Source organism: Hippoglossus stenolepis, chromosome 5 (assembly GCF_022539355.2).
Source record: "Hippoglossus stenolepis isolate QCI-W04-F060 chromosome 5, HSTE1.2, whole genome shotgun sequence".
NCBI classification, from domain to species: Eukaryota; Metazoa; Chordata; class Actinopteri; order Pleuronectiformes; family Pleuronectidae; genus Hippoglossus; species Hippoglossus stenolepis.
The window spans coordinates 13655309-13681015 of NC_061487.1; the positions used below are offsets into that span (position 1 = coordinate 13655309).

Here is a 25707-nt window from a genome sequence, read left to right on the forward strand (position 1 = left end):
AATAATACAATCAAATTTACAAAACAGGGCCAGAAGATTAGGGGAAATCAGTCACTTTAATGCTGTGATAAAGTCAGTACTTTTAGTGCTACAGTGAATATTAAACTAATTTCTCATCAATCAATACACCAAGTTATTACACACAAAAAACCTGGAACCTGACAGGCAACTGAGGATTCGGGTCTTTGAGGCAGTTGCCCACCATTTTCTTTTGGTAAGCCAGCCTTAGTTAGAGTATTGTCTGAGGTTTAAGTTATTCTAAAGTTGTCAAAAAGAAAAAAAAAAAACTGTAATGCTGCAATGGAGAAGTCCGATTTGTCTCTTCAGCTGTAGCATTGTACGAGTTGCACCTCTTGGTGGTGCTGAGGAGCCGTTTGTGCAGCGTCTGGCATCATGCCGGGGGTCAGAGCCACAAACCTTGGGAAAAGCAGTGCTTTGTCCATATAAGGCTGCAATCCATCCGCTTCCCTCTTCCTCCCCAGCTCCCTTCCTCTGTCTTTCTCAGACCTGAGGGATATTTACAGAGAGAGCGCCTCAGCCAGCCGGCCCTTCCTTATTAGGAGCTCAGCTTGTTGTCAGTGCTTCTACCCTGCAGGACAGTGGTCCATCTCTACGTCTCAGATGAGACAAACAGATGGATGACTGGTGTTAACGCCACTTAAGTTCAAAATGGAGAAGAGAACTCCTACAGCCACACGCCTACACAACACTCATCCAGCATGTGTAATGGCAAATTTCTTTCATGTTAGTCAAATCAGTCATGATGTACAGTCCATCTGGGAGCAGCAGCAGATTAACATTACAGTCCTAACATACTGTAAATACATTTGTGTTGCCCCGTTTCCTCTGCTGGTGTGCGAGCATCGGAGCACTGGAGCTGTTCTGTTCCCCCCCCCCCGTGATGTAGAACATCTGGCTACCAGAGAACACAGTAACTGACACAGTTCATGCAGGGATGATACAGCAAAGTGTAGATGGAGCAGAAAAACAACAACAACCAGGTGACCAGAGATCACACAAGTGAACAGTGAGTACAGATCTAACTTGTTATATTTATGTGTACTAATACCTTTTATGAATAATCTGATGGAGTAGGATTCAATTTGATAATAACCAGGCAGTCTCTACAAACACACTGTTTTTTTTATTAGGGTGCAGACATCCATTTAATATATTAGAAACCCAACATGTGAAAAAAGGCTACATTGAACTTTACTTCAAAAAGGGTATTATTATTCAGGACTAATATTTATACACATGTAATATACATTTCTATGCTCCATTGCAAGAGAGGAAATGACAATGAAAAACTATGAAAATAATATATTTATCAATGGCAATCAATAAAACCATTCATTGCATAATAGGCTTTGACAGAACAGCAATTTTCTAAATCATTGTGCAATGACCTTTGACCTTCAGCTATGGGTATCGTCTCCCTCCACTTAACTGAGTGAGAGGGTGCTGCTCTGAAGTCGTCGAGGACGAGCGAGGCCTCGCAGATCTTTTATTGCTTCGCGGAGAGTAAAGTGCTGCGGTCGACTGACCTAAGAGCATGGAGTGTGTCTGTGGTCACAAAAATAAAAAATGTATATGGGGAGGTGCATAGGTGGAGAGGTAGGTGGGTTCAAACACTTGCATGTGGAAACAAAACAACCCAACAGAGCTTCATGGACTTCCCCCGTGTCGTCATGACGATGCCGAGCGTAAAGAGTCTGTAACGTGTTTCAGAGTTTAAAAGAACACGCCGACACCTTCACTGCCTGACGACACGTTAGATCTGGACTGTGAGTGGGGTAAATGTGTGAGTGTGTGAGTGTGTTCACAAAAAAAATACTAAGTGGGAGCTTTAAGGCCCAAGCTGCCTTGTGCGCTCAGTGGAATGTGCATTGAGGAAGTATGTGATGCACGCATAGGAATGTGTGTGCACATTCGGGTTCCCATGATGCACAGTTGTAGTACATGTTGTGTTTTGTGTGTGTTCCACCAGCCGTGGGCATTTCGGCCGTCGTCAAGTCTCATACTGCTCCTGCTGGAGCCTTTGTGCCGTCGGTCTTCCTGTGACAAAAGGCCGCTAAGGCACCGAAGCTGCTCCAGCTGTTCACAGAGAGGCATCACAATCCAAGTCAAGTCTTGGTTGCTCGTATACGTAAGGACATTCTGCTACTTCTCTCCCCCCTCTCGCTCTTTGGCACTGAGGAGGAATGTGTGAGAGGAGGGAGGGAGGGATGGAGGGATGGATGGAAGGGGAAGGAGGGGGTTCCCTGCTCTTCATGTGTCTCTCTCTCTCTCTCTCTCGCTCTCTCTGAGACACTCTCCCCACATCTATTTGGAGAGTTTGCTGATGACTCGAATCAGTGCTCCATTTTCATCTTTAAGACGCTGGTTGTCTGCTCTCAGGTCCACCAGAACCTGGAGGGGAAAATTCACATCACAACAAAATCCAAAATATAAAACCAGATTCTAATTTATTATATGGTTAATAGCTTGTTTTCGAATCTAAGATTATACATTATAGTTCTTCACAGCAGAGTTTTGACAGGTGACAAGACAAACTGGGGTGTTAACTGGAAATATTAGAAATATCAGACGTGGTATTTACATCTGTCCTGAGGGATCTGATCACAAGTAGACAGCTCTAAGTTCAGATCTGAAGGCAACCCAAAACTGCTTCCTGAGATCTGATCACTCAGACCTCATTGGGAGGTGGTCTGGGACTCATGTGGCCACAATCTTTTCACTGTGTGAACACAAATGCGTCCTGCACCACATATGAAGAAACAACTACTCAGTTGACATTGACTCTGACTCACGGCAGTGTCACAGTGAATCAAATATACTTTTAAGCTCCTCAGGGACCATACGTTGATTGATTTGTAGCCAGAACATCAACACTGATCACCACATAATGGAGTTCTGTTTTTTTCAAGTGGTTAAAATCTTTTTTCATAGCAAAGCTCTGCACAGGGCCTTGATTCACCCAGATCCTCCTGACTCCACTCTCTCTCTCTCTCTCTCTAGCTGACAGAAAGACACAGACACACACAAACACACGCATCTCCATGACTTCAGGACTTTCCATTGAGTTCCTGGAGACGTACTCTGACCTTAACCATAATCACTACTTGCCTAACCTGAACTCTTACTCTAACCTTAACCCAACCTTAACCTAACATTAAAACATGTCTTCACCTTAAAATTGACTGAGGACTTTCTTTTCAATCCCATACAGAAGACAAGTCCCCATAATGTGACTGTAAACACATGTAGGTCCCCACAACATGAGTAATACCTGGACCCGCCCACACAGATAACGGAAAAATCTGCAAACTCAGACTGGGTAAAAACAAAACCATTTGGTATTTGCTGACGTACGTGGGAAGTGAGATCAGATCACAAGTGCTCACAGGAGACGCATCCAGGAAGCATTTTAATGTCAGGTGTGAACAGACGAACTTGGGCCCGTCCACTTATGATCAGATCTCTCAGGGTGGATGTAAAATACCAGGTCTGAACGGGGCCTTTGCTCCTGTTAAGTTGTTTACCAGTGTACCAGTAGGCTCAATACAAAGAGTCTGCACTCCTAAATGTAATTATTATTATCAAAGCTATAAATTATACCTGTAACTGCATTAAAAAACAAACAAATGATGCCGAACCGCACAAGCTAAAGCCAAGCTAATCAAGCAGGAGCATGCAAAGTGTCTGTGGCCATGATGAAAATTGGGCGTGAATATATATCTCCTCACCTTTAACTCCTCCTCCAGCTCTGCCATTCGCCGCTCCAACATCCTCCGGTCCTGATGCCAGGGAAACGTGAAGGGGGGTGGGTGGGGGTGAAGGGTGGGGCAGACAGGAAGTGGCGAAGAGGAGGAGGAGGGGGGGACCAGAAAAGTTGAGTGAAAACTGGTGAGAAAGTGGTTTCGAGTGGCCTCAACAGACAGCAGGGGTGGCAGTAGTGAGGGCAGATGAAGCCACGAGAAAAACAACAACATGGAACAACATCGATAGAGAAGTGTTACCTTTCTCTCCAGATCCAGCATGGCTGAGCAGTCAGTGAAGCGCTCCTGTCTCTGTTGGACGCAACAAACAAGTAATATTATTATCACCGCTACAACTATTAAGATCAATAGAGGGGCTGTGTGCAAAAAGACATCAACATAATCATTTATGGAAATAATTTATGGATTTTGATGAAAATAAAAATCAGGCACATTTGGGGAACTGATATCTATGAGTGTGTGGAACCTTTTGCAGCTTGATTGTATTTAAGCGAACTGTTGGGCTGTTGGCGGAGGTATGCACTCTACTGATTCTAATTTAAGTGCGACTATGCCTCTTCTGCTTATCTACCACTGTGTCCACAAATACAGGATCATGGTTAAACACTAACAGTAAATACTTATTAGGTTAGTCAAATATCAGATACACTGTATTATTTCTTTGCTAACTTTAACCACTGGTCATAGCAGAACACATGGTTCTGTAGAGGAAAAATCCCTGAGCCTGGTGTGTGTGTGTTTTTTAAAAAATATTAATAAAGGTTTTCATTTACTAGAATAAAGGTCATTTCTTCTTGCTGAACATACAAAGTCTTTCTTTTAACTGTCTTGCGTCAGCCGCTTTAGAGACATCATCATCTGCAGGTGATCTGACCGGGAACGAAGCGACAGGCAGGAAACAAAAAAAACATGGCTGTGTTCACAAAACTCTATATAAGGAATTCTACTAAAAAAGAACAAACTGGACACAGGTCATCCCTTCATCCTGCAGCTGTCTAAATCTGCCTCCTTTTATTTGCCTGCACACAGCATCGTGGCTGTTGGCTTTCAGATGTGCAACACTGATTGTACAGGGAATCATTATCAGTAGACAGCACAAATAAATTAAAAATGCTGAACACTATATAGTGAATAGTTTAATGTAATGAGTTATGTCTCATTCTGAGGGTCGATGTTTCTTCTCTTTCTTACTTTGGAACAAAAACTTATATGAAATCTGTAAATGACCTGCTTAAATATGGCATAACTGAACTGGATGGATCAGTAATGTAAGTTACTTGCTAAGGTTTGCAAATATTGGCGTAAAAAATGCCACCATATGCTAATGGTCAAACCAGATCATGTAAGGCAAAACCCCTGAGTGTGTGTTGATGAGAGCACAGGTGCATCTTCAAAAACAGTGAACGTGATAAAGACAGTAGGGTTTGGGTAGATCGCCTGATAAGCGATAGCCAGATGAACTGAAAGTGGACAAAAAAAACAAATGACGACTGTTGATTTCTGGTTTTACCACTTTGAAACTCTTCCTTTTGTCTTTGCATGAAGAAGATTACTACGACAACTCAGCGTGTCCGTGTCGTCACCTGTGTGGCCTTTTCCAGGTCCAACCTAGTCTGACTGATAATCCTCTGAGTGTCCTGCAGCTGAGATTGGAGCTGGCTGTTTTCTCTGGAGACGTCCTCGAACAACTGACACACAAACACACACACATACATAGCAGTAAATAACTGGCACATGTGAGAGAAACAACTTCAGTGACTTCATTATCAGCCCTGCCTGCTGACCTTTTTGAAATCCTTGGTCTCAGATTCTCCTCCCTGGGTGCGGTCATTACTGGATGCAACCGACCTGCGTGGACGAGGAGAGCAGAGTTCAGAGATACGGCTACTATCACCGACACTGTGCTGACAGAATGACAGAGGCGATGGTAAATCAGGTCAAAGTCTAGAGTCATACCTGGAACTCAAGTGTTGGTCTGTCTGTAAACAGAAGATAAACAAATTATGGCTTGAGTGTGACAGTGGCCACAAACACACACACACAATTATAGGTAATTTCTAAGCATTTTACATAGGCATACATTCATTTCCTGGAGACTTACCCTGACCTTACCACTGACCCCAAATCAGCTTTTTTCCCCCAATTGGAGACACAATTAACAGTTTTTTAGTCTGACATGTTTCCTTCTTAGGAGATTGCATTGCCTTCCATTCATTGTGGACAGCTTATCCAAAACCTTATCCCTAAACTTAACCAAAACCAATTCATGCCTAACCCTAACCTAACCACAATTCACATCTTCCAATAAGTCTTAACCAGGACCTCAGAAATTAAGTTTTACGGTCCCCATGAGGTCTACTGGTCCTGACATATTATGTTACACTTATGCTGGAAAAGGTCCTGAGGAGGTCACAAAACCACTACACAAAAATAAGTACACGTAAATACATGTACACCAATGCACACATACAGACATATATACCTGTGGATCCAGCCCACTGCCCGAGAACTCTTCCTCTCCACTGGGATCATTGTCATCACTCTGCAGGCGACACAGAGGCAGTCACGGTTACAAGTTTCATGACTGCTGACTTGGTCTTTTCTTGTTAGCAGTGGTCTGTTCTCCATCCTGCATCAGTTTATATAGATATAAAAGATGTCGTGTGTGTTTACCTCCCCGGTCCTCTGGGCCTTCCTCCTGGCCCGAGCTTGTCTCCTCTCCCTGCGCTCCCTGGCCCATCGCATAGTCTCACTCTCCCCTGTGTTGGCCTCAACATCTGGAACAAAGCCAGACAAGCAGTCGTTAAACTCCAAATTGAATATCTCAACAAACTTTCAAGTTCCACATTAAGTTAGGAACATGGGAAGTGGTGGTACATACCTCTCCTGTCAGAAGCCTGAGGCCGTGGAGTGCCAGCGGGTTGCGTGAGGCCCAGCAGGTCCGACTTCTGCAGGCTGGCAATACGAGACCTCCAGCTCACTTCCTGTAAACACAATATCCCCCGCTATGTGATGTCACATGACGTTATATAAGAGCAGCCAACATGGGACTATAACTAAAATAAGGCTCTCACCCCTTCCTCTCCCTTCTTCGCTTTTGCTTCCTTCTCTTTCTCTTCCTCCTCCTTCTTTTCTCTCCCTTTGTTGTCGGTCTGGTTGGTTTGGCTGGTTTTCATCGTCTTCTCCGCTTCCTGCAGATCTGTCAGCGTCACCCCCTTCATATGAAAGACAGGTAACTCTGTGTTACTGACAGACAGCACCAGGTGACCACCTCCTCATCTTCCTCTCACAAGCGGGAGTTTGTACCTGAGTCGAGCGGCGGGACTGGCGTGCGTGTCTGGAGCGAGCCTTCCTCTGCGCCTCTGCTTCTTCATCCCGCACCGGTGTCAGATAAGATCTACACGAGTCAAATCAAACTTTAAGCCACAAAGCAGCACAACCAGGCTCACAATTTAAAAACATCAACCCCTGCAATAACACACAAAGACAACAGCTGACACTAACTTGCGCCTCTGCTTGGTCTCCTGCTCGCCCGTGGTCGTGCTCTGAGAGATGGAGGTGGTGAAGGTGGACTGATCCTTCTTCTCTGCCTGTTCCTGAGGAAGTCTACAGGAGAGAGATAAGAGCTGGCTATCAGATCTTTTAGGGAAGTGGGAAAAATGTTCCAGACAAACTTGAACACAGTGAAGAGAAGACAACCAATTTACCTCTGCGCCAAGACACTATTAAGACGGCTGAGTCCAGAGGAGCTTGTTCCTATGCTTGCTGAGGTCAAGGTGGGGTCATCCAGTCTCTTTCCATAAGATGAGCTGGAAACAAGACAAAACCCGTTTGGAAACAAAAACATTTCTTTCACAACAACAACCCGTTCACATACACACAATTAGTATTCGCTGGGGGGGGGGGGCTGTAAAAAGCTGTGATGGCAAAAACAATCATGCAAAACAAATACAAGACAAGCGGTGGGCAGCGTGACTGACCTGTGAAGCAAATAGGGGGTGGAACTAGTGAGATCATTTCCTGTTTGACTATGAAGGCGTCGGGTGTAAGAGGAGCTACGGCTTAGCCAACTGAGAGAGAGAGAGACATGGGTGACAAGGGCACATACTGTAGGCAGCAGAAAACAACTGATTCTGGTTTCACGAGTGCAAAAGCACACGAGAGCACAACCCCACCTGTTGGAGTTGTCAGGGCTGCTGTCGGGAATGCTGAAGAGTCTCCGCGTGGGAATGGGCGGGACCCTGGCGAGCCTTGGCTCCTGACATCAAGGGGTGAGACCAGTTCATGAGTTATTTATGTGACCCAGTGAAAAATAAGTACTTTTTGGTCTGTCATACTGGATTCATGCGTCATGCTGCGGTGGCGTGTACCTTGGGGTCAGGCTCGGAGCTGAGGCGGGGGCTGGATGCAGAGCGGGTCATGCCCAGGACCGACGCTGGAGGTCTGCTGGGGTCCGGGCCGGAGTCAGCCAGTCCGGCCGTGCCAAGAGTCACGGAGCTGCCGGCCTTCCTCAGAGACGTTCTCCAGGAGACCGGGGCCTCAGTGGTTGTGGGTTTGCTTGGCTCCTGCTACACAGCCAGTAAAAGCCACCACCTCTGTTATTCAATCGCATCACGCAGCTAAAAACAGACATTTGATGTTGTTTGGAAAATTTCTCTTCATGTGACCTTTTTCACTTGGCTTGTAGCAGTGCTCGTTGACATGGAGGTAGGGAGCAGGCTGGTGGTGTTGCGTTTGTTGTTCAAGTTGTTTATGATCTCTCTGTTTTTCGCTTTTTCTGCAAAGAATCAAATGTCAGCATTCAGCCACTTCCTTTCAGAATCATACAACACAATAGTTCTTAAATACACTTCTCTCTGGAATTGATCAGGATCAACACCACCGATTTCTGTTAAAGTGGAAGCAGCAGCGTCTCTCACCCGACTCAGCATCGCTCTCAGATTCGCTCTCCTCCTCCGAGCTGGAGCTGCTGGAGGCTTTGGCCTGGCTCTGAGGCTGACCCTGTCCCACCTGGCCTTCCTCCTCCTCATCCTCGGCCGGGCTGCTCTGCAGGGCAGGGGGTGGGTGCTTCTCCCGCTCATGGAGACAGATTTTCTCCTTGCTGCTCATACGAGAGATAGAAGTCCTGCAGGGGCGGGGCCAAGGTGGGGGGGAGGGAGGGGGGGAGGGGGGTGGAACACAGGTGGCATGCAGGGAGCTGATCAGTGAGGTCACTCATTCCACATGCAGCCAATTAGAGCAAGCATGCGCCAATCAACACACCAGTGGGCTGTGATGTCACACGTAGAACTGCTGTTCCATCACTTCACACAACAGGTTTCGACTAAATCACTTGTTTTAGATCTTTTCTTCACATGTGGTGATGGAAACCTCACACAAGCCCACAGGGATCAAACAGCAGCACAGCACCCACACAGACAGCAACAATTACTGTGTCCCAATTCCATAATACTTATATACTGTGTTTCTGTACAATACTAGTATGTTTTTTCCTCTTTTTTTTTTTTTACACACAAAATCAGAGTTGCATTATGGGAGTATAGTGAACCTTGAACTGGCCTTAAACAGCTTTATCTGCACATTGAAACCTTATTTGGACAAATTGTATACACATATCCTTGTTAAAATTGGTGTGTGTATAATACATTTTGGGAAACAAATTACCATTGTATCTGGGTATACTGGCCATTGTGGCTACTATTTCAAATTACGGAGCAGGACGGCTTTGTACCACCGCCCTTTTTGTCTGTGTTTGTTTATTAGCAGGATTATACAAAAACTACAAAATTGATTTCCATGAAATTTTGTGGCGGGTTAGGGCATGACCCAAGGTCTTCCCTTTCTTAACACTGAAAGATAAGGTGTTTTGGGACATTTTCACAGATGTCCCAGGGAATCATTCATGGGTCTTAATGAAGAAAAATCTGGCATATTTAGACTGACTGATTTCTATGAGTGTGTGCCATTTGTATTTAATTAATTATTTAATTTGGATGAGGAAAAAAAAACATTCTTGTATCGTTAATTTAAGCATAATTAGTGGATTTAGAACAAAATATATCTAAAACATATTAAATGATATAAGAGTAATAATAATATAAAATACAATAATTTCTCTTTCATGACTTTATATTTTACTTTTATTGCTCTGCTTTGTGACAGTAGAGATGCTCTTATAAGATTATCTAACCTGCAAGTATTTATCTTTGCTTCATATCAGGAAACCATGCTGATTTTGGCATGTATGTGGGATTTATCTTAAATATTCTTCATTTTTTATGTTGTCTGTACAGTTAGTTTTTAGTATGAAAATGGGACACAGTATGTGTCAGTGTTACTGACTGCTACATCTATCCAGGTCAACGACAGTGGATAGAAGTATGGTGGTTCACAGGATAATTGGGACTGTTAACATCATGACTGCATGCACATTACTGGTACTGGGATTGCTGGGATTCAGCTGAGGTACAGCGTAGCGTGTGCCCACACACACACATATAAACACACACGCACACGCACACACACACACCCCCCCAACACACTGGCACTGACCTGCGCGCACGACCTGGTACCATGGAGATTGGTGGGTTGGTCTCAATAACAGGAGTCTGTTTCTCTTTCTCACTGCGTAACTGAAGAGGAATATAAACACACATAAACAAAGAGAACATTCGCTGCTCTAACACTATCAATCATATCAGGTTTATCTAACGGAGTGAGATGGTTGTGTGAAGGCAGACTCACGGCGTTCTGTTTCTTCTGTAGCTCCTCCAGAGTGTCCACGAGCTTCTCATCTGCAACATCTAGAGGTGTTTGGCCCTACAAGGACATTCACAGCAGATTTATAAGTCGTGGCACAAGTAAAGGTTTCGATCACAGGCTTGATGCCAGGGAAAGGGTTGTTTGTCTGATGCTCACCACGTTGTTGACGGCACCCATATCACACATGTGGTCAGCGAGCAGGGTGCACACCTCCTCCTGCCCCCAGTGAGCGGCAGCATGCAGGGGCGTCCAGCTGTCAATGTCCGTGCTGTCCACGTCCACCGGGCACTGCAACAGCACCCTGAGCCAGGTGAGGAAGAGGGGGAAGAAAGAACGAGAGAAACACCCAACATGGGACAGAATGAGGATCAAGGTTATGAGTAAAAGATCAGACAGAAGGCAACAAGCCAATCATTGACGACATGTGTCTGTGTTTGTGTGGACTGGTGCTCACTTCAGGACTTCGATGTAGCCTTTGGCGGCAGCGACGTGCAGAGCAGTTGCCTTGGTGTTAGGGTGAGGTGTGAGAGTACCTCCTCCTGCCAGCACTGCCATGGCGTCCTGGAGCATGATCCTCTCCTCTTCCTTCCGGGCCTTGTCCACGTCTATCTCTGTGACGCACATATGAACACATAGATGCACCTCAGAGTTTGAATACTGAAAATCATTCGCTTCTAACAAGAGAGGGAAAAACTATTCAGCATACATGTTTATTTTATACATCCTCTGTGATTCCAGTTGCACTTAGACGTCAGCTAACTGTGCTTCTGACAGTGATAAAAACATGAGCATTTGGTACAAATTGTCACTACATCCTCATTTCTTTACTTTCATCTGTTGAGAGCGAGGCTGGTTATTAAAGTGACTGATCGTTAACAAAGGACAAAAATGTAAAATAAAGTTTTGGGACTTTACATAAATGAGAAGGTTTTAGAGACGTTCATCTCCAGATTTTTGTTCCATGTAGCCTGAGCTCTCTTGATTTCCAAAACCAAAAGATATTAAATGTATAATGATATAAAATATAAAGCAAATCTGATCATTTTAACAATTATGTTTACGCAATTATGATTATATACTGCACATAATATAGCCTTGACTGTGGTAAAATTCTCACACAAGCATTAGTTTTGTCATATATTGTAGTTTATATTTGTATTATTATTATATTAGTAGTCATATAACTGGGAACCCTTTACCTGAAAGTGTAACTATTCCTTACCTTGTTTTTTGATTTCACCTTTAAGAAGTCTCTCCATGGCGTCTTCTGTGGCCACGTCCAGAGGAAGCTCTCCTTCACTGTTCACCGCCCCGACTTGAGCGCCATGCTCTATCAGGTACCTTCACAAGGGAAAACATCGAGTGAAGAGTTTAGATTGCAGCAGTAAAACCAGTAATCAGTTTAAACATACAGTGAGTCCAAAAGATTGAGAAAAGTCAGAGTAGTCAGTAAAAACTTTCCCAGGCTCCCAGAACCCACTAAAGATGAACACACACACACATAAGTTGACGTCACGGTTGTTCACAATCATAACAACAGTGACGTGTCAGTGGGGCCATGGTCAACACTCACTTGGTGATCTGAATGAAGCCGCAGGACGCTGCAGCGTGCAGAGGAGTCCAGCCCTCGTTGTCCCCTCTGTTGACTTCACTCCCGCTCTCCACCAGAAACTGCACCATCTCAGCATTTTCATCAATGCAGGCCTGCCAGAGGACACACAGCCACGTGAGGGATCGCTCTACAAGTGTTTGCTGTTTATTATAAGAATCCCCACTGCACATGTTTAAAGACAGAAGCCAGGCTGCACACTTCAGTCACTCCCTGGTCCAGTTACAGTTACAGTCAGGAGGGTCTTTGACCCCCTTTGGTTTGTTGTGAAAGACAAAACTCAGGACACTTCCAAAATTTACGAAAGTCAACTAAAGCACTGGCGGCTGAAACAATGACTACTGTGTCTACTTGTTATAATGACGTTCTGTTAAGTGGGCTGCTCAAGGCCCTCAAGTACTTTCCAAAACAGTCATTTTGTGGCGTGAGTGAATAGCGAATCCATTTAGCTGCGTTTCCTGAGGCTGCTCCTGCAAAGATCCCAACGTGATGCAAAACGAGTCCCAAGATGAATCCCATGAGAACCTCAAGGTCCTATATTATGAGATGCTGCTAATTTCAGCTATGATTTATGAGAAAAAACACTCCTTAGATGGTCAGAGGTTGTTTCACTTGTGTGGACAAAAATTAGGGTTTTACAGGGTGCACAAGTAACTCATTCAAAACCAGAAGCAAATAAATTTCTGGATATTTTTTGTAATTTATCAAATGATTTGTTTCTTTTTTCTTTAAAAAGAAAAAAAGTGGAACAGCTGTGTCGTAAATTCAAGGTAATGCCAAAATCTTTCCTTCGTGATTTTTTTTTTTTTTTAGATTTTGTTTATTTTGTGTATGTGTATTAGTTTGTATTTTCAATTAAATTGTATTTGTATAGCGCCAAATCATAATATACATTATCTCAAGGCACTTTACATAGTAAGGTCTAGAGGTTAAAAATTGTTATACTGTATGTTTGGTTTTGAAACTGTAGATGGAATTAACACAAAACAGGAAATGAGCAGCAAATCCTCACATATGTGAAACTAAACAGAGAATATTGCTCACTTTTGTTTTATAAATTGCAAAACAATAATCAATGATGAAAATAGCTAGTTACATTATTTACATTAACATTATAGCACTAACGACATTTAGGTTTCAACTCGTTTTAATAAAATAGGATTTTAAGCATCGATTATAGATAAAAACTGTCATCCAAGGGGCTGTACTGTACTTTGAGCCAAATGATAACAATAAAGTGACAACAGGCTCACAGTTATTATAATAAAACGTCTTTAGCAATGTTCAGAAACAACATTCAAACCGTCACAAATGCGAATGTCATTGTGGCGCTAAATAAGTCAGCAGATCACCAGAGTCAATTGGATTCATCCTTTCACAGCCATTCAACACTTAAGCTGCTTTCAGACATGCACTGGACTCCGCAGATCCTCCGTATTTTCTCTGGAGGACGTGCATGTGTGAACGCAAATGTCCCAGTGAGACACGGACATTATCCGCCTGACCTCCTAGTATAAGGTCCATAGAAATCCAGGAGAAGTCGATGTGTGAACACGGCATTCAGTCTGGACTGAAATGGACAGTACCATCCCTACAGCTGTATATCACTGACACGACTGAAAATACTGAAGAGGACATTACAATGCACAGCAACAGATCAAAACCAGATAGAAAACAGCCAATTGAGGATTAACAATAAAAACAATAGTGTCTGTCACTGATATGCAAAGCAAAGGCTTAATCTGTGCTTGTGAATGCAAGCTTACTATTTATTTTATTGGGGAATTCAAGCAGACTTTAATGTATCCTTATTTTCCTGCTTCGCTTCATGTATTTTCTCTTACATGCAACAAAACCTTCACAACAAGTTAATGTCAGATTCCATCACTTTCAGCTGATGAGACAAAACCTGCTCAGAAGCAGAATACACTCTCATACATAGCACACTTTCCTGCCGTGTATTATTATTGCAGCTACTGTGCAGGATGTCACAGCAGCAAGTGTCTGTACTTCACACAGAACCGTGTGCATCAGGCCGTCTTCAGCCACATAAGAGGCTTTGCTTTTGGGCTAAATCAACTTATCTCAAAGCCGCTACGAGGCTCCTCCCTCCTCCGTAATATGAGATAATTAGTCAGGGAGTGTGGTCGGAAAAAAACTAAACTAAAATATGGTCCTTGTAAGACCCTGAGATGAGGCTCGTAGTACGGGGCCGGAGCCAAGTCAAAAGCAGGCTTCACTCTCATCAGAGGGGGGGGAGAGCCCCTATGAAACAAGTGGCCGCTTCGAGCTGAATGAATGAATGAACAGAGGGCATTTCTTGCACCCCTGCACGTTTAAAGGGTGCACATACAGCCTCCCAGCAGACTCCTTCACTGGGTCATCAAGTGACTCATTGTGGAAGTGGCCTTTGACAACAGCAGCTAGCGCTGTTTGAGGAATGTTTTCCATTTCTTCATCCGAAATCCCTAAAGTCCCCTCCATTGGGGAATTGGCAAAGGGAAGGAGAAAGAGAGAGACAGCGAGGAGGAGAAGAAGAGGAAGAAGAGGAGGAGGAGAAGGTGGAGGGGGAGGGGGCAAGGAGAGAGAATGAGTGGCGGAGAAGACAAAAAGGCTTTGGATGCAGGGGATGGAAAGTTTGGAGAGTGTGGGCCTATATTTAATTCTGGTTGCCAGGCGACCGGCGAGCAACAGGGGAGAGAGGGATGGAGGGCAGGAGAGAGGGACCACACTGGGTGACGCTCCAGCACGTGGATCGACCAGAAGAGGGTCCCACGTAACCCAACGTCCGCACATGACCAACGTCTGGGTGAGAATGTGCTCATCTGACCTGGTCATGGGGGGAAAGCGACTTCAACACACACACATTTTGGCTGAAATTGAGAGGAAAGCACCTCAGATGACATCACCGAGAGAGAGAGAGAGAGAGAGAGACACACACACACACACACACACACACACACACACACACACACACACACACACACACACACACACACACACACACACACACACACACACACACACACACACACACACACACACGGGCCTGCTGAGCAACCATTCAGCTCCAGTGGGCGGATTTAAAAAAATAAATAAAAGCACAACAACCATCTTTTTTGTCATCCATGTTGACAAGCGTGTGCTCAGATGCCAAAAGTGAAATGCCATCAGCAGTGAGTTCGACGCGACGCGAAAGGGGCATCGTCGTGTTTATGACACACAGCATCATAAAAGCAGAGGAAATAGTGCATCACCGAGGGGCTCGTGTGACAGTGATGCTGTCCAGACTGCTCGGCTGTGTTATGACTTCAGTGGAGGGGAGGGAGGGAGCTGCATTAAGGCTGGAACATGCACTGGAGGAGGCAGTGCAGCCTATTTGGGGCATAAACTGCAATATAAAAAAACTGAAGGTTAAAAGAACATGCAGCTGGCCTGTTGATGGTGGTGGTTTATAAATCAACAGGCTCTGTACATGCTTCCTCCTTGAGAAATGTGTAAAAAAAAGTGTTAAAACCTCCCTAAATCCATTGAGATGTTAAAACCTCCCTGAATCCTTTGATCAGATGTTAGACACCTCCCTGAATTCTTTGATCAGATGTTTTAACCTCCATGAATTAATTGATCACATATTTACAACCTCCCTGAGTTCACCGATCAGATAATTATAACCTCCCTGAATTCATTGATCAGATATTTTAAATCTCCCTGAATTCACCGATCAGATAATTACAACCTCCCTGAATTCATTGATCAGATATTTTAAATCTCCCTGAATTCACCGATCAGATAATTACAACCTCCCTGAATTGATTGATCAGATATTTATAACCTCCCTGAATTCACCAATCAGATATTTTAAATCTCCCTGAATTCACCGATCAGATAATTATAACCTCCCTGAATTGATTGATCAGATAATTATAACCTCCCTGAATTCATTGATCAGATATTTTAAACCTCCCTGAATCCCCTGGTCCAGTGTTTGGAGAGCCCAGCAGAGACGGTCTGTCACTAACCTGCCTGAGACTCAAAACGACTCCAGTTTACTGCTGTGTCCCTGCTACGCTACAGAAAGAAGGTAACTCCACAGAGCAGATGATCTAACCGACCAACAGGCTCCTAACCGAGCTGAGCCTCCTCCACACAGGCCACAAACACTGCTGCTGCTGCTGCTGCTGCTGCGAACTTTAAATAAAGTTTTATTTTATTGACTGCAGAGGCCGCTACGTTAAAAACAACGGGAATGTTTAGACCAACGTAAACTGCGTTAACGCTTCTGAGGCTCATTAACGGATAAAGCTCCGCCGCTAGTCAAGCGACGGTTAGCAGCAGCTCCGCGGTTAACACTTGGGCTGGTTAGTTAGTTAGTTGGCTGGTTGGTTAGTTGATTAATAGAACTAGTTGTTAGTAGCTGGAGTATTGTTTAACTTCCTACTTGATGCAGCGCTGTCAGCCCGTCGATGTTGGCGTGGTTGATGTCGGCTCCCTGCCGGAGCAGCGCCGCTACCTCCTCCTGGTCGCCGGCGGAGCAGGCGGCCATAAACACGGCTCCCTGCGCGAACCGGACTTTCGTGCGCCGCGTCCCGGAGCCGCTCGGGATCTCCCGGGTCTCGGGTCCCGTCCGATCCGTGTCCGAGCCCAGCCATCGCTGCAGCTGATCCTGCCGACGCTGTTTGGCAGCTTCGGACCGGGAATGGTCAGTGGCCGCCATCTTCCCTGGTCTGTCCCGGACACATTCAGCTCATGGTACGAGGAGCAGAAGCGGAGTGGAGGGTTTGGATTGAGCCTCTCCTCCCCCGGACTGCGCCGCCTGGTGGAGACTCTGTGGAGCTGAAGCCGTGAACTTCAGGACGAACTTCTGACTGAGTGGCAGCCACATGCTGCCTTTAGGTGCTCCTCGGAAATGTGTCCACCAGAGGAAAGCTCTTTCTTTTCTTCTCTTTCCTTGAATCTGGGTCACAAGCAACACACTCGAACAAATGAACAACCGATAACAACAAAGCAAAACAAACAAGGAGCAAATAAAAGAATGAACCTACGTAGCCTAAATAAGATAAATAACCCTTTCAACATGTAATTATAGATATCATATATAATCATATAACCTACGCTTACAATACTTAGTCATAAAACTTAGAAGGTCCTTTATCAATACTTTATGGTACAGTACATTTTAATAGGTTTTTCCATTGTTCTTAAAATATGGGAGGGACATCGTCACATTATATTTATATGCAAATTACATTATATATCACATACTATATATATATTAAAGCAGCTGGTAATAGATATTGCAAATACCATTGATAAACTAAGCTACAATGTTAATTAACAAAATTGGACAAAACTAAATCCAAACAACCCAAAAATAAGAGTGCAGAATAAATACCTTTTTTATTACTTCATACTACACATCATGCACCCATTTAGGATCCAAATACTTAATATTTTAAAGTAGTTTTTGAGTCGAAGGCCAGAAAAGGGCCAGTAAAACATTAGAATGAATCAAACAAATAATGGACATTGGTTGTTCATTCACACTCCAGAGGCAGAGCAATGGTATTTCCCTGACATCCCTAAAAGGCATTGTTACGTACTGTGTTGTACTTTACAAATCTCTGTGAATTAAAAATCCACTTCAACAACACATAATATTTTGTCTTTGTGGCTGACTTGTTTATTTCCAGGAAATGTCTGTTTTTGCCAAAGACATATTGATAAACAGCTTTTACACAGCTGATGGGATGAGTTTTGTTATGATAGGAGGGGAATCCCCTGGTGTATCTCTGCTGTTGACAGGACAGTACGACAACTGTTTACTGCTTTGTCTCTAATTAATCTAATCTTGTAATTATGGCCCCAGGTTAAATCCATTAAGTTAATAGATTTGTTTGTGAGACAAGAACTTCTAAAGGCCTGGAGAAGAACATGCGACATGACACAGGGGGGCGATAGATGGGGTCTAAAATTAGGCTAAATAAAAACTTAAATCTAAAACAGAAGAAATAGTTCTAACATTTGTTTATAGGTTTTGTAGAATATGCATCAACAATCTTTCTTGGTTTTATCATCACAGCTCATAATTTTTTAACAGAGATTTTTTTTGACTATGACAACAAAATAAAATACAGTTTTGAGGCATGTCATAGTTCCATTAATTACAAACTTATTTTTATTTCGCCTGACTTGGTGATATTTAGACTCCACACTTGCTGCCTTGTTACCTTCGACCTATTTTACCTTTCCAGCTGACGTCAAACCGCGAACCTTCAGTATGAGAGCTGCATTATTTGTCCTTCATCCTCACGTCAGCAATCAACAGTGGATATTTGTCATTTGGATGGGATCAGCTGGACACCTCCCAAGAACACCTCCAGGTCCCTGATCCACTGTTTGATTACTGCTGTGTCCTGTTATCTGTGCTGTGTGCACTTTTCTGTACAAGTTACTGGTTTTCTGGGTAATGTGAGTATCACTGTTGTGTAACTGATCTCTGAGAATCTACTGCAATGAAAAAAGCTGCAGTTACTGTTAAACAGTGCCAGTTTATTTCACGATCACAATAAAATGGTTCCCTGCAACATTTTGACAACATATTAAATTCACTTGGCATTTGTTTAATTGAAATTTAAGGCACAAGTTGGGGCTTGATCATACAGTTGTAATTTCTCCTAACATACAAGACAAGTATTTGACCACAGCTAGGTTATTACCTAGAACTTTAGTGACGTCATAAAGTGACCTTGAATAAGAAAGTGCAACTCAGATTTAACTGATTCTTTTGACTGAATAATCACAATTCACATGTTGAAGAATTTGTAGCAACATCAAAATCAATGTTCACATTAAAAAAAGAAAATCCATAAATGCAGATTTAAATTGAAAACAAAGTAAATCAAGATGATAGAAACAAGTTTCTAGAGAAAACAGATAAAATAAGTTTTGTGTTTGTCATATAAATAAGTGTAAAGAAATATTAGACATTCAAACAAACAACAAACAACAAACAGAGATAGTGTTTTTTTCTCTGAACAATGCATTGACATGTGCATATAATAAATGGAGTAACTATCTGTGGCAAACAGAGTTTCCCTCCTTCACTGCTTGTGTAGCAGAGATTCATCACCAGAGAGAAACGCTCTGTTTAACTACTGGTTTCACTGCATTCCACCCAAAACATTCACACTCTACTATTTTAACCATGCTACTTCAAGTGCACAGTTTTGTTTGTAACATCCTGTAATTCAAGTTTGTACATGACTGTCTGGGTGAATGTGGTACGTTTAAATGCACTTGTGTATGCCTGCAGACATGCTGTGTCTGAGAGCTTTCCTGATTGTAGCTAAAGACTTAAAATACTGTATACACAGTGTAAATATGGTTAATTACTACCATAGCTTAAACGTATCTAAACATCAGGGTGTAACCGGATATTGAAATTGGATTTAAATTATTTTTTAAATGTTTCTGGACGTAGAATCAGTCCGACTGAATCTCAGAGCAGTAGCATCTGCGGGAGAAGCCTAGCAGCGGCTGATGGCGTCTCCAGTGTCGGCAGCAGTTGGAATATTTAGACAAACTCTGTGCATTGTGAGGCCTTCTGTGGAGAGGAGGGATGAAGAGCTTGTAGCTGGTGACGTCGGTCCATTTGTCATTGAGCCTTGCAGGTCCATGTTCGTAGACAGAACTCCAGTAAGCTGAGTCTTGTACTGGTCGAGACGCATGATGATATCCTGGACTGAAGCGCTTCTCCCATTCACCCAGGTGGGAAACAGGCTGGTGGAGCTGAACTGGGACGGAAGCGACTGGCAGTGGTGCAGCTCCAGTTGACATGAAAACCTGGAGTAAATTTACCAACATGCAGAGATGTGAATGAGTAAAGGCTGAACAAGGTGAAAGGCAGTAAATATTTACTATTATGATTATTATAATTAATCGGTAGTTTCTCTTTATGGTAAATTTCAGCTCATTTTGCTGTCAAACAACAACTAATCCTCTGTACTTATGTCATTGTAAATCTTCTTTATATTGAAGTATGTTATGCATGGGGACAGAAGATAATAATAACATGACTTCTGTGTGTGCTTTCTGAATATTTTTTCTGGACATACTGTGACAATACTGGTATCCATTATAAATGTGGTCACGATAATTATGATTAAAATGCTCATACCATTTCATCTCTAAAAACACATGCTGGGAAATGCTTTTGGAGGCCTGGCGAAGAACATGCTGCAGGAGTTTTAATATCTGCTCGCGAATCCATCCCACATCTTCCTGCACATCTGGCAGCCACTCCAGAAGTCTACACATGGGAAATGCAGCTGTTATTCAGTAGGCACAGAAGGCCTGTACAGTAATTTGTGCCATTTCAATGAGTTTACAGCAAATACAACAACTGCTACAGGGTAGTAAGCTTCACTAATCTGTAAGAAAACGTCTATAAAAACAGTGCAATGGCTTTTGCCTGACACAACTACACATGCACAGCAGTTTCCAAAAGTGTGAGGCCACATTTCTCTAAGAAGAGCCCGTAGTATTATTCTGAGTGCATGTCAAATATGTAATCTGGGATTGGAACCAGGTGTAATTAAGTCCTTCAGTACCTGAGAGTCAAGGACACAGCAGACTCCAGAGGGAGAGTGTAGGGGAGCATCATGGCTGAGGCCATCCTCATAGGAAGCAGGTTGCTAAGCGACTGCACCAGGCTCCTCCTCTCAATACAGGCCTCAACAAGAGCTACAGAGAAAAGAAAAGAGGAGTCCAGTGGTTACTACAACTAGTCACAGAGGTAACCAGCTTCTTACTAAACTATTCATGACAGGGGACAATGCAACATATGAAATAAATACAGTGTGCTTTTTTTTTTTTATTGCAAATACACTATTTCCAGGTCATGGATACATCAAATACACAAATACAGTTTTCTAAACGAAAATACACTTTTTTTCTTACTAATGGATATAGCAAGTGAATAAACAAAACTGAAAGCAGTAGCACTGAAACAGTTTCAGTTAAATGAAGCTCTGTCATGGTTTTACCTTTGTGCAGAGCTGGTGGAAGGTGCTCGATGATATGCTCCTCGACTGAGGAACTTGAATGAAGCATCACTACTTTTTCCTCTAAATGTGGCTTTTCATCTTCCGCCTCCTTCTCCTTATCAAAATGCTTGTGCTCCTCTCCATTAGCGAGCAGGGGTCTGTCTCTGAGAGGTCCATTAAAATTCAGCAATCCTTAAAAAAAAAAAGCAAGTTCTTATTAACCTGTGATTACTGGTGAGATTACATCTAATTAGCCAGCAACTTAAACAACTAATAACAAATCTTAGTTTGCTATTACATGCTGTTTATGAGCTTAATACTGAAAAAAATAAAATAAAGGAAAAAAGAAACAAATCAACATGAGTAACACAAGCCTAATGAAACGTAAAAGTAATGGATTGATATGGTGAAATGGGTTCACAGGAAACACAAGTGATAGGTTATCATGTTCCAATAGCCTATCAGTGTAATCTACTGTGTGTGCAGTACTAATATTTTCTGGCCAGTTGACAAAAGATCATTTCGGGTCGTTGGTACTGACCAGGTTTTAAACAAAAACAGCATTGGAGAAGAAAAGAGAAGAAGAAAAAGAAATCACAGATTCTTACCATTCCTCTTTAAAAAGTCCAGAGCATCTTTGTATCCCTGTTTACACATGGTCTTCATAACCTGCAGTCAAAACAGACAATAATGCATCTTTCATGGGTCAAAGGAGTCGACTGAGTTTGCTCCAGTTCAACTGTGCAAATCAATTTTTCTGTCTGTGTGTGTGTGTGTGTGTGTGTGTGTGTGTGTGTGTGTGTGTGTGTGTGTGTGTGTGTGTGTGTGTGTGTGTGTGTGTGTGAGACCTACTATTGGGTCTGGAGGGAAAAGTGCTCTGGAGACTCTGTAGAGGTTGGTGAGGGTGAACTGGATGCTCGTGTTGGTGAATCGCAGCTCGTGTATGTTGGTCGATGTGTCCCTGGGGCAGATGTCGCTCTCTCCGGAGAACGGGGACACGGTGATGGTGTTCTTCAGCTCGTACTGAGGCAGGTTATCCGAGATTCCTCCGTCAACATACCGCTGAATGATAGCAGATAAATAATCGTCAGAATAAACTGGATAGATGTTAATTGCACGAAAGCTACAGAATTAATAAAATAGGAGGATGTTCAACTGGAGAGCTGTCATCACCAGAAATTATTGCAGTGGCATCATCGCCTGCATAGTGACAAATGTTTGTTTTCAGTGAAGCTGCTGAACTTTTAAACCCAGAGGAGGCTAGCTGTGGGTGTCAACAGATAAGACCAGAGTGACATCAGTTTTATTGTATTTGAGGCACCGATGGTAGAGGAGAGGACAGAACAACCTTAAAGTCTGAGCCAACGTGGTCCCCAGCGTAGACACGCATGTGTGCTTTTAAAACCCATCACAAAGGCCACAGAGGGAGGGCGGGAGTATTACTAGTAGTATTGCTCAATGACATTACCCAGAAAACCTCTGCGCTGGAAAACATGTCCAGTGAAGAATACAAGTTTGACTTTCTTCTTTAGTGTGAGATCTCAGGCAAACACTAACTCCAGAGGAATTTTATAATTATTGTTTCCCCACGTGCCGTTCAGAACAAACACATTCTTGAGGAAGGGAGGGAGGTGATGGGGGCCGTTACAGATGGGGAAAAAAGCAACAGATGGAACAAAAACAAAACACAATGAGAGAAAAGCAAAGCAGGAAGGCCAACTGGCCATTACACCTCTCCAACAATAATACCTACTGTATAAGTAGTTCTTCATTTAAAACCAATGCAAACCATTGAGGTAATTTATTTCAATTAGCTCTAAAATAAGTGAAAACTGCTGAATAATAGTGAATTTTCTCACCACGCCTTGTAGTGTAGGAGGAATAAGGCCACAATACACTGGAATGTAGGCACTGCAGACACACGCCTGTTAAACAAAAAAGAAAATATAAAAAACATGAAGAGACAAAATAATCGGATAAAAGAAACAGCTCTTGGATGCATTATTGGAACTGGGCTCACACCTTTAAACAGAACTGTGGAATAAAACTAAAACAATTACACTGTAAATGATGTTTGAATGATACGTCAAAACGACATTTAACATTATTCAGTATATTTGATATCGTCATTTATTTTCTCTTTTAAGTAAGAAACCAATTACACAGTCTAAAAATGATCAGAGAACAGTGAGAACAGTGAAAATGTCACATTTGAGAGGCTGAAACCAGACAATATGGCTTTTCTGCTTGATAATCTACCAACTGTTTTCACTCATCATATCAACGTTACTAATAATCTTTTCTCAAAATGTTCTTGTACACAATTGGAATCTGAAAGCAGCCCCAAGATACTGTCACATTAGTAGTGTTGAGGTAAAAAAAAAAATCAATACCTATATATTATATATGTCGACCACTTCTTCTGCAAAGCGGTGCGAAAAACAATAAGACATAGCACGCACCTGTATCACCTCCTCCTTGTTGTTGTAATGAGACACCAGGACATTTTCTCCATCTGCCACTCGGGTGAGGGAGATTCCTAACCGCCCGTTGGCCAGATGGTGACAATCATCTGGCAGAGTGCGGCGCAGCATGAGACGCATAATCTTCACCAGATTAAAGGAGGGATGCATAGGTCCGAGGAATCGCTTTCTTGCCTCTTTGGCAACATCGATGATGCTCGCGCCAGCCTCTCCTGTGAAAACAGGAAATGAAAGTCTATGAGACGGTTGAGAACTCCATGGAGGTCGAAAGTAACATGTGATTGCACATGATTAGATAAAGATTAGATATAGGTGAAAGGTAAAACTTTGTTCATCCAGACGGACATGTGGATGAACCAAAGTGTTTCTGAAAATACACATTAAGTACAATCTAAAAGCAGGAATTGTAGCTTGAGTGTAGTGTATTTCATAGTAAGTATTGTCTTCAACTAAATATGGAAACATTTATAAAATGTATTATTTACAGAGCAGCCTACAATTATTATTTTTTACAGATCAATCCATAGGATATGATCCATGTTTACTTAAACCTTTTCTCCATTGTATGGCAATATTTAAGAAAGCTTTTCTATAAGAAGAGCACCACTGAACTAAAGAGGGCTTAGTTGGCATGCCATGTTAATTTGGAAATGATTTTGGTAATGATATTGGTCTTTGACAGTGGTGTATGTAATAGAATAATATCCAAGATTGGAATATTGCACTTTTTAAAAAAATGTTTACTACCACTGCCTAATGTTATTGCACTTATTGCACTCATCTGTATCTATAATTGAATGAACTGTCTCTGTGATGTGCCCTTTAACCCATTTCATCTCCTATGTAGCCAAAGACAATTTTCCAAATTTACAATCAAGATTTCTATTCTAAAATGATCTTATATTATTATCTGTCGCTGCAGGTACTAGTTTCAGTGCAAATGACCATACAGAATATTTTCTCTGTTTATTAAATTTGACCGAGATCAAATTACTGAACAGAATATAACACATTTAAATTGATCTCATAGAAATAAAGCTACAACATTAAAGTGCAGCGACTGTGTTAATGCAACTATGGAAATATTCCTGTTCTTGTAAAAAGCTGTACATTGAGTACACTTTACTGATAACACACAGTATGTTTACAATTTCTGTGTAATCAAAGTACTTCCTCAATAACTAGTTAATACAGAGAGGCCTTCAGGACCACATGTGACCTTGTTTATCCCCCCCAATAGCCTGACATGACTTTCCCAAACCAAACCTACCGAGACACACTCCGGTGACCAGAGCGGTGGCGGTGAGGGCTCCAGCCGAGGCTCCGTAGATGTGCCGGGCGTTCAGCACCAGGAACGGGGCCTGCTCCAGCAGACAGCTGGCCACCCCGACGTGGTAGATCCCGAGGAAGCCGCAACCGGCGAAGGAGATGTTCCACGGGGAGTCTAGCGGAAACATACCGGCGACCGTCCGCGGCAGTGTCGAGTGAGGTCGTTGGTAACTGGGGCAAAGTTCACTCACATGTGGTCACCACCGAAGAGCTACAAGTGATCTCAGAGACAACAGCGGGTCGCTCTCTGTTGCTGGTTCCTCCTCAGAAGTTTGTCCTGCTAGCGTGTTTTTTTCCACATCATTTAAAAACACTGCGGAGGATAAAGCTCGTTGTCAAATGTCTTCATTACACTTGTCCTCAGCTCGTTTAATAGAAACTCAGTGGAACACGGGGGCGTTGTTGTTGTTTTACCTCCTTGTTTTGAGCATTGGGAGGAGGGCGCAGAGGTTTCGGGCCAATCACGATCGGCACCGTTGATGACGCTGAACAATCGAAAGGGTAAGCGGTGACAACACGACCAATCACAATCGTCGCCAACGACACACCCGGGAAGTGAACGAGCCGACGCTCAAACAGACCGACAGCTGTCCATGTGTTTTCCCAGAAGAGAGACACGTTTTGTTTTGTCTTTTCTAAATGTGTCTGCCTGTTTGTTTGTGTCCTCAATGGTGTTGTCATGGAGAAGAATGCTATGG

The 25707-nt window shown here is 42.9% G+C and overlaps 2 protein-coding genes across 7 annotated transcripts; both read right to left on the reverse strand.

The window, feature by feature from the left end:
* Positions 1 to 1125: 1125 nt before the first annotated feature.
* On the reverse strand, positions 1126 to 17060 carry zmp:0000001167 (protein phosphatase 1 regulatory subunit 12A). 6 transcript variants are annotated; one of them, XM_035156839.2, is made up of 25 exons: positions 16592 to 17059; positions 12118 to 12248; positions 11767 to 11885; positions 10999 to 11155; positions 10701 to 10845; positions 10527 to 10601; positions 10335 to 10414; positions 8702 to 8883; positions 8450 to 8559; positions 8153 to 8350; positions 7958 to 8040; positions 7763 to 7852; positions 7490 to 7591; positions 7287 to 7388; positions 7089 to 7179; positions 6857 to 6997; positions 6664 to 6766; positions 6456 to 6559; positions 6265 to 6324; positions 5739 to 5761; positions 5567 to 5630; positions 5366 to 5470; positions 4023 to 4073; positions 3750 to 3800; positions 1126 to 2412 (listed from the first exon to the last, which is right to left on the reverse strand). In XM_035156839.2, the coding sequence occupies exons 1-25, from the start codon at positions 16865 to 16867 to the stop codon at positions 2326 to 2328; spliced, it is 2730 nt and encodes a 909-aa protein (XP_035012730.1). In that variant the 5' UTR covers positions 16868 to 17059; the 3' UTR covers positions 1126 to 2325. The 6 variants fall into 6 exon arrangements, with proteins under 6 accessions (XP_035012730.1, XP_035012729.1, XP_035012728.1 ...); XM_035156838.2 differs by having other exon boundaries at positions 8153 to 8347; positions 8702 to 8907; XM_035156837.2 differs by having other exon boundaries at positions 8702 to 8907.
* A 1621-nt stretch (positions 17061 to 18681) lies between these two features.
* Positions 18682 to 25447, reverse strand: pnpla2 (patatin-like phospholipase domain containing 2). The gene is made up of 9 exons (XM_035156451.2): positions 24951 to 25447; positions 23660 to 23892; positions 23057 to 23122; positions 22050 to 22259; positions 21806 to 21866; positions 21198 to 21389; positions 20763 to 20895; positions 20330 to 20461; positions 18682 to 19995 (listed from the first exon to the last, which is right to left on the reverse strand). The coding sequence occupies exons 1-9, from the start codon at positions 25135 to 25137 to the stop codon at positions 19680 to 19682; spliced, it is 1530 nt and encodes a 509-aa protein (XP_035012342.1). The 5' UTR covers positions 25138 to 25447; the 3' UTR covers positions 18682 to 19679.
* Positions 25448 to 25707: the final 260 nt, after the last annotated feature.